The sequence below is a fragment of the Platalea leucorodia genome (genome assembly GCF_965183815.1).
Source record: "Platalea leucorodia genome assembly, chromosome: 2".
NCBI lineage: Eukaryota > Metazoa > Chordata > Aves > Pelecaniformes > Threskiornithidae > Platalea > Platalea leucorodia.
Window position 1 is genome coordinate 32304024 of NC_138824.1, and position 12578 is coordinate 32316601.

At 45.6% G+C, this 12578-nt stretch overlaps 1 protein-coding gene across 3 annotated transcripts in view; it reads right to left on the reverse strand.

Moving 5' to 3' along the window:
* Nucleotides 1-7891, reverse strand: part of GTF2F2 (general transcription factor IIF subunit 2) — a 91845-nt gene extending 83954 nt beyond the window's left edge. For all 3 annotated transcript variants that reach the window (XM_082304482.1, XM_082304481.1, XM_082304483.1), the window contains exons 1-3: nt 7697-7891; nt 790-863; nt 300-318 (exon numbers count right to left, since the gene is read on the reverse strand). In XM_082304482.1, the coding sequence (XP_082160608.1) occupies nt 300-318; nt 790-863; nt 7697-7762 (159 nt within the window). In that variant the 5' untranslated portion in view covers nt 7763-7891. The remainder of the gene's footprint in view (nt 1-299; nt 319-789; nt 864-7696) is intronic.
* Between the last annotated feature and the right edge of the window lie 4687 nt (nt 7892-12578).

Consider the following 12578-nt stretch of genomic DNA (forward strand, 5'->3'; position numbering starts at 1 on the left):
CCTTAGTTCTCAGACAGCCTTTTGCACTACCATAACTCAAAATGTTTGAGAGAAGGTTGCTACAGATGCTGCTTACAGATGCATAAGCAAACTTAGGGAACAAAGAGACTTGATGAAAGTCCCACAGTAAACCTATGGGCAGAGCTACGAACAGAATTCATTCCTCCTGGTTCTGTGGTACAATGCTTCATTTCAGGCGTAATAAAAAATATATGACATTAGAAACCAGCATGTTATACAAAATTTTTAGAATTTAAAATGTAACACATTCATAGCCTTTGTATTTAGTAATTACTTACTTCTGTTCTTCCTTGATTTCTGCAAAAGAAAATATTTAATGTTTTAGTTTCCATAATCTAATTCCACAAGTTTAGCTTCCCTGATAAAAAAGCAAATTAAAATTCTAGTTTTGTTATTCATCTTCACTCCTAAGCTGCTCAATTTATTTTTTTTATGCTGATGCCCAAGAATAAATGGGAAAAGTCAGCAGGTGAGAACAGAAGCAGCAAATAGCACATAAGTTAAGGAACATTCTCCAGTTAGATGTGCATATTTCTTGGGTTTAAGAAATCAAACATTATGTAATGTGATACAGCCACGCCCCAGTATAATTTCATATCATGTATGTATTGATAATAACTACACAAGCAAGTACCTTTCAGGTTTCAGAGAAATATGCACAGTGTTTGCAAGAAACAGGATTGTGTATTATAAGAGGTGCAACATAATCTATTTTACTGCAGGCAACTTCTAAGAATTACATCCAATAAAGGTACAGTAAAGGCTTACTTGGCAATCCTTAGTTTTCCCACTTCACCCCTTCCTGAGGCTTTATTCCACTGTTGTGACAAGTATTTGGGGACCTAAAAAAAGACAACAGATTTCGAGAAAAGCAGACTTTAAAATTCTATATAAATTATGTACCTGTATATACTTTAAACGCATTTACCCTGACCACTTCAGAATACACTATGATCTAAATATAATAGACAATATATTCTATTAGGGAGAGCAAAGAGAACAATGCAGCACAAAAATAAGTCCACTGGAGAGCCCTAAATTTCCCAAATGAGGGAAGAATCTTATAATACCTTTAATCTCAAATACTATTATCCAATCATGAAAGCTAAAAAAAGATCAGCATCATATTCTTAAACTAAGGAGTCCAACTAACATTATCAAGTAATACTATACTTCTAAATATTCATCAGAATTTCTCATCTCTCTACAAAGAAAAAAAAAAAACAAAAAAACACCAAAAAAACAACAATGAGAAGTTAGGCAATAACAACTCAGAGACCAAAAGGTGCTGTGAAGAGAAGGCTTAGCTTTTGGGAACCTCAGATATTCAGCAGCAAACCGTAGCCAGATCCCACCAGATGTCCACTTCTTCGACAGCAGAACTACCCTATGCAGATCTGCCTCCCGTCACTCATTCCCACCCCTCCACTCTACTGAGAAAGGTCTTCGTGCAGCTGGTCAGTATAGGGAAAGAGCAAACTGATCTGTCCGGGAAGTGTGGGGGACTTCTATGATTTAGCTGTGCTGATTTTATATTTAGCGCATGGAACAACCAAACCAGGTTCCCAACCCATTTCCACAAAAAAACTGCACAAAGCAAAGCTCAGTGCAGGGACGGGAACAAGCAGCCCTGCTTAACCTGATACATCCAAGGAATAAAAGCTGCTCCAGTGATGCTGACTCCCCTACGCAGACATTCCTTCAGTTACAAAGGTTTTGGTATCTGCAACCTCAGGTGGCCTGGGCTTATGATGGACAGTAAAGGTGCCTACATAACCAACCAACAAGCTGGAAGCTGGCTTTCCAAGCAACCCCGTTTTCCTCTTTTCCCATCAATGTAGCTGAAATCACAGCCTGCTTCTCCACTCTCTGGCCAAAAAAGCAGCAGCTAACTACTGCCAGGTAAACTACACCCCAACAGCTGGCACTTCCATGGCCAGCCTTAATGCCTGGCTGCTGCCGCTGCGCTGCACACCCACGCGCTTCAGGCTCCCCAGTGCGACAATGCATGCATGCTTGTGTGCAGCAGCAACAGCACTTCTTTTTTCTGGAGAGAGTAACGCCAGGAGAAGGTGTCCCGTTCCCAGCAGAGTTACCCCAGTTCTCCCTAAAGACCAGGCAAGCTTAAAGATACAACATTCATTCTGTGAAATCAAAAGGTTAAGTGTTTATTTCAATATACAGTGCTATTGCTGAGAAACACCTACAAATCTGAGCACTCGTATGAGGGCAGAGTTTCCCGGGACTTCAAAAGGCGGACTGCGCTGCTGGCTGCCACTGCCCTGCCTCAGAGAGGAGCTCCCAGCTCAGCTCGTGTGTTCAGCCCCAGTGAGGCACTTCAGGCTTCTCAGTTTAGCCACAGAGGAATGAGGAACTTCTCTACCTTCTCTGCTCCACCGCGTGGCATCAGTTCTAGCCACGTCTACCTTTCCTTTCAAGAAGCCAGCTCTATCAGTTATAAGCACAGAGTGCAATGTTTTGCAGATCACATAGATTTGCAGATCATAGGTTTTTCTCCCCACCATTCAGCAATTACAACTGTCTTCTCTATGACAGCTTTTTATACAGACTGAACATGACACATTAGTACAACACATGTGAGATTGGAGCAATTTCCCCCCTACACACAAGCCATTAGACGCAGATGTACCGTGGCACGTCAAGAGATGCAATACAGACCTGAGTCAATAAGGACAATCCCACATCTGACTCTTTAAAACTAACTGTAAGATATGGAAATTACACATTTTTTTCAAAAGGAAATAGCTGAATGCAGTCTAATAGAAGCTACTATTTCCTATAAACCCCTTTCTTTCTAATAAGGATGCAGCAGTGACTGGGAGAACATAATCTTAAAGACCTACAGTAGTCTCAGTGTCTAGCAAAATAGTAGCTTGTTAAAGGAAAAATCATTTACTGTTCCACCGCCACGTACTAAAGAAGTATTCTGATACAGGAATTTTGTATCTTTTTTCTTCATATGCTCATGACACATCAGGACCAGTCTACATTCTTTAATTTTGCAGCAATGTTCTTTACTGGCAGAGCAAAGTTTATTCTAGCTCACAGAGTCCACAGCTACTGAAAACATCTGTGCCCACGTAGAAAAATGCTGTAAGACACAGCCAGTGAGACAGAGAAACATACTAAGCTCTGCCTGTGGCATTTTCTGTTTCAAGCACTAAAGAGGCACTTTGTAGTCTGCTTTTTGTCTTGCATAGACTAAAACTAAGCCAAGTTTCACTGCACAACTGAGTAGAAGAGCCTGTTCCAGGAACTTGCTGACAAACAGCAACCTGCTAACTTCCTAAAGCTCAAATGAAATTAACACTAACCTTGCATTTACCTGTTCTTCGAAAAAAAAAACAAAAAAAAAACAAAAAAACAAAAAAACAAAACAAACCAGAAAACACCCTGTTACTTGTGCTTAGCACTTTCCTTTGGTTTCACAGCACCCCATGAAGTACTGTGGAATGGCTAGAAAATCCAGATGTCCTCCAAGTGCTCAGCCAAACTAAATGTCAGTCCAGGTTTCCATAAAGTCCTAACACTGGGTCAAAATGCCACAAATGCACAACAGAAAGCCATTAATTGGTGCAATCTACTGATATATACTTTTTTCCATAGTTTTCAAAGTGGTAATTTTCTACAGCGGATTTCATGCCAGATGAGATATCATTTTCTTTCTAAAGCCAAGATAAATGCTATGACATGTGCCCCAGCTGACTCAATATAACCATTATTATGTGCTCACACCTAATCTGTAGCTAATTCATATCGCCAGGTAATAAGGTAGATGCACATTCAGTATGAGTGGACAAGGAGTGAAGGACTCTCATGCTGTTAAAATCACTGACTTGCTATATAATATAATCAGACAGGGAATTTATTCAGATTAAGAGGTTGCAGATCAAGCACACTTCTTTCAGCTGCATGGGAAACAGTCTCAAAGAGTGCAATTAATCATCTTACTGCTGGACGATCTGCAGTCAATGGCTATGCAGAGAAAGAAAAAGGGTTACGAAGGACTGTGATCAAAGGATTACTTCTAGCTATACACAGTTACTTCAGTTAAAACCAGATGGTACTCTCAAAACCACATGCTAAACTCTGTAGCTCCATGCTAACGCCGCAAACAATCACAGAAAAGATTAGTCTTATGCACTGCCACTTTCTTTTAACTTTAGCATAATAGAAGTTTAACTTATGGAGAACAGTCAGTTTTCAAACTCTTAACACACCTTGAAAGAACGTACAGAAAACAAGAGCGACCTGCTTTCACAGAGCAGAAAGATTTTTCAAAGATCCCACAGCAGGATTTTGAAAAATATATGCCCACAGGAAGACTGACTTGTGGACAGAGTACCTGCCATACTGAAAGGCTACTGAACGTTTTCAAGGCAAGGGACCTTTGTTCTGGGATTTGTAGGTAAGAACACTCTTCTCTCCAAAAACCATACAATTTAATCACGAGAAGAAATCTGACATACTAAGTAGCATCACTTCAAGACCGCTCCAGACTGCTGTTTTCTTCTTGCTACTCACATCACACAAACACCTGGGCTCCAGTACTACAGTACCCTGCAGGTAGTGTACGACACGAGGGCCCCTGCTCCACGCATCTTTCAGCTTATTCACAGCTTCCTAGCTGCCTTCAGAACAAAACAGACAAGCAGCCCCTATCTGTAATAACCTACTTCCAATTTTCTGTATGAAATTAAATTAGCTCTCTCTCTCTATAGCAATCTGTATGCGGCACGTACATCAGAAACCGAGTAAGGCTGATGTCACATTCTATGTTTTCATTTTCCTTTGAACATACAAAAAAAAAAGAAATTATATAAAGATACCATCTTTCTAAATATAGATCAATGCAGCAGATTAAATAAGAAAACCAAACCATCACACGGGGAACAAGAAATGAACAATTGTAATGGCTAACACTAAATGGGCTTCACTTTACCACAACTACATAACCAACAGTTCTTATAATATTTCCCTATCTTAGCTTTCACCGAAAACACAGAAAAAATTATTCCGGTTGCTTTCTGGGTTTGTACTAAAGTGACTCACTTGATTTCTGCTACCTCCTCTTACTGCTCATGCTTCTGAAGTACTCATCACTACATTTTTTTATTGCCTGTTAAGTAGTCTCTCTGGAATACTTCCTGTGCTAGCATAATACATGCTAAAAGGAAATTAAATAAGCTGAGTTTTTTATTCCAGCAGAACTGACTGCTCTCTCCCTCAAAGGAAGGATAAATTCAGCCTTTTTATCCTAGCTAGTGAAGATAAAATGTACAGGTGCTACCCACTGTCATGCCATGTTGAAGGCCCTAGTAACAAGGATGGTTGTTTCCAAGTTCAGGTCTGACAGAATTCAAAGAATAAAATCCTGCACATCCCTTGCTATGGTCTACCAACATTAGCAACTTTGTAATTTTTTTTATTTTTACTATACAAGATGACAGCCAAATTTTAAATTCAGACCACGTGCATGAAGGATTACATTAACACTTACTTGGAAGAGTAATATTTAAGCATTGCTCTCAGTCTAGTTTTCTCATTAAACCAGGCAGCACCCTGTGCTCACAGAGTGGCACCAACTAAAAGCACAGATGTGCCTGAAAATTCCTAGCTTGCTTTAAGAAGCACCAAACTGTACCGGACTAAAGGACAAGTACGTTCAGTGTCCTGTCTCCAAATGCCGCCAACAGCAGTACTTGGGGAAGAGCAGAGGAACATAAGAAGAAAAGGTATTTCCCCAGCATGCTATTCGAATTACTATGATCTTTGACGCAGCAGCCTTGAGGTATGGGAGCATATTCATTTTTAATATCTCAGTCTGATTTTCTTGCCTCAATTCATCTAATGGCTTTTTGAGCTTCTGTGAAGTTTTGACATTCACAACTTCCTATTGCAACAAGTTCCAAAACTTAACTACATATTGTGCAAAACGGTACCTGCTTTGTTTGCTCTGAGCCCCATCAGATGAATTAATTTGACACCCCCTTAATTCTTGTGTTAGAACTGACTCCTCCCTACCCATTTCTTCCCTATCCACCTGTGACGTTACTCATTACTTTACAGACCTGGATAAGATTTCCAAATCGATCATCTTGCCAGCTTGAAAGGTAACAATGTATTTAGGAGTTTCCTCCATAGCCACCGTTCCTCGTTCCCCAGATCATCCCTGTTGCTCTCCTCTGTACTGTTTTGAGGTCTACTGTATACTTTCCATGATGGAGGATGAGACCAGAACTACACACAGTATTCAGGATACAGGCAATATGATGGCATAACAATATTTTCTCTTCCATTCTCTATATCTTTTGTAATCCTGCCCAATGTTGAACCTGCTCTTTTGGCATGACATTCCCACAGTTATCCACATCTACAGTGAAACTAAACCTTTCTAATGACAACAACTGGAAGAGACCAAATCACTGTGTAAATATTAAGATAGTTTTTCTCTATGCACATCCGATTAGATTTTTCAACTCTGAACTTCATCCACCATTTTATTATCCTGTCACTTCGTATCATGGTACGCTTCTGCAGCTTTCTGCTGTCAGCTTTCATTTTTACTGGCCTGGATAAGCTGTTACAATTAGAGCACTACGCGGTTTTCAGTAAGGTTTCATGAAACCAGACATTCAGGTGTCGTTATGAAAGAGGAAGCCAGACGCAGTAACCTACCCACCACCAGACTTGCTTTCTGTGCAGCATTTCTGAAATTCCCCACCATTTTCAAGGGCCACAATAAGATGTTTTCTTAGTTGAAGTATGATGGTATCACACCCCCTCACCACCCAGGACCAGTATTTGGGGACTCCCCTGTCCCCAGAGGTTTTCAAGTTGATGGTCTGAGCCTGATCTCTCTCCTCAAAGGAAGAAAAGGAGGCCGCTGTTTCTCCCCAGACAGAACAAATACAGGTCTAGAAAAACGGCAGCACATCCACAGGGGACTAGAAGGGGGCCAGGGCACATAATCCCCCACTGGCTGCAAGTCTCCTCTTTCCTGAGCCAATGCTTGCCGTTGCCAGCAGAAGCAGCCAAGACATCTTGACAGGAAGACCCTCCACAGAGCAGAGGTGAGGCAGTGGCAGCGGTGGCCTCATTAGCAGCAGCAGACCTGAGCGTGTCCCTGCACCAGGCAGGCGCTTGGGTTTGATTTGATGATCTTTATACCTTTTCACAGCACCTTCGTTATAGATGTACTGTTCTAGCACTAAGGTGAGCTGTAGTGACAAGACACGGGAGCTCATTTTCCTTACTGTTTTTTGGTTTGTTTGGTTTTGGTTTGTTTGTTGGGTTTTTTTTTTTAACAATGACGTAAATCTGGAAGCGCTCAAACTTTCTCAGGCTCTGAGAGTTTGGGGAAAATAAAAGTTACGCCAGCACGTTTGTTACCCCTAACAAAGCACGAGCCAAGGACAGCTCCCGGGTAACCCCATTTTCCCTGTTTTGTTTCATTTCCCCCCGCAGCCACCCGGGCAGACGCCACACGTCGCTGCTCGCCCAGCCCCCGCGCCCACCAGAAGGGAAACGGGGGACTCGCCGGCCGCCGCCGCCGCCGCCACCCCGGGCACGGCGGGGCGGGGACAGGAGGGGAGGCCCGTCCGCCACAGGCCGCGCCGGGCCGGGCCCGCAGGCTCGCCGGCGGGCTTCTCACCTTCACCAGCCACATGCCCGTGTTCTGCTTGGCGCCGGTGAGGTCCAGCTCGCCCTTCTCGCTCATGGCGGGGCAGGCGGCCGGGCCCAGGCGGAGGACGGGGCGAGCGGGCGGTGCACGCGGGCAGCTCTTCCTGCTCCCGCGGCCGCTGTACCCGCCCGGACCCGCACGGCAGCGCACCGCCGGCAGACGGTGGCTCGCGGCGGACAAACCTCCTCCGCCCGCGGAGCACGGCGAGGGAGGGGCGGGACGGTGGGGCGTCGCTGAGGCGGGGACGCGGGTTCGAGTCCCCGCCCCGGTGCGGCCGCAGGCGGGGGAGCCCTCGACATGGCGGCCGCAAAATGTTATTCTCTCCCTCTACGGGAAGGGTTATCCCGGCATGCTGGAGAACGGCAGCAGCATGCAAAATGATCTAGAGAAACCGGAGGAGCAGTCTGGAGCAAGGAGACACTGCCATGATCGTGCTCTCCCATGTGGGAAGGAAATGGAGGGCTGGGGAGCAGCTCGGAGGAGAGGGGTCAAAGCATCACAGTGTGCCCAAATGTCACACAAGTGAGAATAAAAGAGCAGGTGAATCGTTTATCATGGATAAAAAGTGACGAATTAGGCTTAGCCTTCCACAAAGGGAACTCATGGTGAAGTGCTGGGATGGCGTCTCGGGCACTGAACATGTCCTAAGTCAGGAGAGAGCAAGCGTCTGCCAGTTCTGCTCTGAGACAGGGGTATCGGGCTTAGATAACCTCTCTAAGTCCCTGTTTTATGACTCTGTCCCTATCACTGGTGACGTTTTCCTCACATCTAGACTGTTTCCCTTGTTGCAGTTTAAGCTCATTATTTCTTTTCGTTGTGGACATAGAAAGCATTTTATGACCTTCCTCTTTGCAGTTTTACTTTATCCCTTCGCTGAGATGTATCCCTTTGGTTTGCCTCCACTTATACTAAACAACTTCAGTTCATTCAATTTTGTCTCACAGGCCATATTTTCTAGACCTCTGGTCCTGCCCGTTGCTCCGGATTCTCCCTGGTATGGGTTTACATCCTCCGTGAAGTCTGGTTGCACAACAGCGAAGGTCGTGCTGCACCTGAGACTGCACCAGCAGCAAGCAGGGAATATTTCTGGTACGCTATGCAAGACGCGGCTCATCTGGCTTGCAGAAAACGATCGCAGTATTACATCTCAGATAGGATAGTCTGTCTTCCTAATTATAGGCAAGCATCTAGGTAACCAAGGAGGGCAATGTTTTTATGCATATCTAGAGCAACAGCAGCTAACATTGAACTATTCTGATTAGGATTAATTACATTTAAAAATTACTGTTGTTTTTACATTGGAACTGTACTTGTCTGCAGAACTCAGCTGGGAGGGTGGATGAAGCTTATGCTGTTAGTCAGCTTCCACTAAAAAGTCAGATTTCATTAAGACAACCTTTCATAGACACACCAGAGGCATCTCCTCAAATGCCAAAAAAAAATGGAAGCAGATGCATCTCAACAGTGGTAAAAACAGCCACCATTCCTGGGACTGTGTGACCCCCAAGTATTGCAGGTCTAAGACCCTTAGGTTTTGTTCACCTGGGAAAAGGGTGGATTTACACAGACAAACACCGTCACTTCACAGTTTGCTTTTGGGTCCTACTCCACTGATTCTCTGTGCTGTACATAGGACAGTTTGTTCCTGGGGTCTCTTTGAGAACAAGCCAGTGAATTCCCTCTAAGAGAAACCCAGAGGCACGGCTGGATATCGAAGAAGGTATGGATGCAGCCATATTCTGCCTCACTCTCTGTACCCAGCACGGTCCTCCAGCATAACTCCATGAAACACTGTGCCCTTGACCACAGCCAAAAGCTCTCAGGCCATTTTTCAGGGTACGTGCTGTTCCCCACCCTGCTATAAAACAACTTGGTGATGGGTCTGGCAGAAATGAGGGGCTCAGTGGTACGATTTTCCTAGAATCACAGAATCACAGAATGGTTTGGGTCAGAAGGGACCTTCAAAGATCATCGAGTCCAACCCCCCTGCCATGGGCAGGGGCACCTGTCACTAGATCACGTTGCTCAGAGCCCCATCTGACCTGACCTCGAACACTTCCAATGATGGAGCATCCACAACTTCTCTGGGCAACCTATTCCAGTGTCTCACCATCCTCATCGTAAAAAATTTCTTCCTTATGTCCAATCTAAACCTACCTTCTTTCAGTTTAAAACCATCGCCCCTTGTCCTGTCACTACAGGCCCTGGGTAAAAAGTCTCTCTCCATCTTTCTTATAAGCCCCCTTTAAGTACCGAAAGGCTGCAATAAGGTCTCCCCGGAGCCTTGTTTTCTCCAGGCTGAACGCCAACTCTCTCAGCCTTCATAGCAGAGGCGTTCCAACCCTCTGACCATTTTCGTGTCCCTCATCTGGACCCACTCCAACAGGTCCATGTCCTTCTTGTGTTGGGGACTTCAGAGCTGGACGCAGTACTCCAGGTAGGGTCTCAAATTTTCCCCTAGGATAAACATTGAGTTAACGACAAAGTTGTCCCTCTGCCACTGCTCCCAGCTCAGCCTGCGTGCTCAGATCACACCCACCGCAACTGTTAAAAAAGACAAAAGCGGTGGAGTGGATGTTTCTAACAGGAGTGACATTTTCAGCGAGGCGGCATCGCAGCGGGTTCGGACGAGCCCGCGCTCTGGCGGGCGGGCGATGGAAGAAGAGGAGCTCCGCTGGCAAGTGGCCCAGCTGCTGGCGACAGCAGCATGGCTGACCACCTCGGGACTCCTTAGAGAGGGAACCCACGAGGAGCCATTGCTCCTATTCTGGGCATAAATGACAATAGCAAAAACCTCTGCAAAAGCCTGGCAATTGGGGTGGCTCAGCTGGCAACCCAGAGGGGAAGGCGGCCAGGCAGAGATCTCTCCTGGCTCCCTCCAGGCAGCCTCTCCAGACCTGTTTCCATGGAAACTGAATTTAAAGGGACAACAAGCAGGAAAAGAGCTCATTTTCATTAATTCCTCATTTAAAAACTCAACCTTCTGTTTGCCAGGGACACATTTAGCGCCATGGAGGAGGATCCGGGGGCCAGCTGCCGAGCAGCAGAGCTGTGTGTTAGTCACCTACTTTCTTCTTGCTTGCATGGAAACAGATGTTGTGTCTGAGGAGATAGGTAGCCAAATTCAGACTTGCACAACCTTTCTCTCTCTTTTTTTCTCCCCATCCAACTAGATGAGATGAAGAGGCTGCAGTGTCCTCAGCAGCCACGCACGGTTTCTCTTCATCAGTTTTAGGAATGGGCTAATCGTTGCGGCATGATGGTGCTGGTTGAAAACCAGTGCAGCAGAAGATGCAAAAGGCCTGATGCTGTCCTGTTGAAGCTGACGGGAGTTTTGCCACCAGGGACTCGCGTGCTTCCCTCAAAGCCTGGTGAGGATGAGGGTAGAGGTGCTCCTGGGAGCTGGTAGTGGTCCCACCCAAGATGTCAGTGATGGACACCATCGGACAAGTTTCACTGAGAACACTTCTCAGGAATCAAATGGAGTTTTTAGGGGGAAAAGACCTACTGGTGAAGTGAATTGCACATGAGAGTGCTCAAACCACTCAGCTGTATCCTCTGTGGGGAAAACTTGCTTTATTGTTGGGTAGCACTAAAGCGTGACACCTGGGAAGGCTCTTCAGCTCCTGACATGGTGTGCACATCTCCCTAAGGGTGTCCCCAGGGACAGCACTCACGCGTGTGCTGGTCACTGCTTCGTGACTCACTGGTTCCCACTGGAGGGAAGGAGACCTGGACATGCAGGCAGAGAGCTGGCCAGCGAGCCTGGAGTCCACGTGCTTTCTTTTCCTGAGCCCCCTGATAGCACCAAATGGAGGAACCCCCATAAGACAGCTCTTGAAGATGTCAGGAGTCCTTTGTCCCAGCCTCAACAGCTTTAGTTGCAGGGTGATTCAACATAGTTTTTATTCCCTGCCTGGGCAGGAAGAAGTCATGGGATAATGTTGTTTTAGAAACATTGGAGATCTTGATGAAAACTACGTTTTTTCCATATTTTTCCTGGTGCAGAGAAACCCCTGAGGAAGTGAAGCAGGCTGTGCCGAAAAGAAATAAAATAGAGCACATGATAATTAGTGTATTATGAGCTAATACAACACAAAGATCTATATTGCTCTCTGTGCAAATGTCCCCAAACCTTCCACATTGGGTAAAGTAGCAGATGACAAACAGTTTTCATACACTAGATCAAACAAATCAGCTATAATCACGCTAAATTGCTGAACTATATTAAGCAGGTGGATCCCAACTTGTGTTTCAGTTTATAAGCAAGGCAGAGTGTGTGCATGGAATTTTAACAAGAGGAACAAAATTTCCCTACTCCAGGTGCATGACAACAGAGGAGAAGATCATTGCTTTGACTGACAGAAAAACGGAGCCACAGCCATTTCTGGCTCCTTTTCACTACTCTGCCAGCAATGAGTTTGCAGATCCCCTGTCTTTATTGCTGTCCACATGGTGGATGAGGAGAAGTGTGCATCTGGCACAAGGTGAGGAGGAGAGGGACTGCAGCTCCTCGCTATGGCCCTGTGAAATCATGTTAAGCACATGAAAGCCCCTTCCTACCTGAACTGCTGCAGTGACTTTGCTGCTCTGGGACTCACGCTCCAGATGTGCCACAGGGGTCCAACCATGGGCTCTCCTGATAAACCACGCCACCGGGCCACAGGATCCCCTTCCCGTGAAAGGCATTGGGGCACAGCCAGCAAGCCCCCATCCCGTCACGATGCTCGTGTGGCTGGGGACACATAGGGGTGGGAAGGGTTTGGGAGAGCCACGAGTCTGCCCAGGTCATGCTGGCTGCTTGGCTGGCCCAAGAGCTGGGCAGCCCTAAAAGCCAGAGGCCACAGCCTTC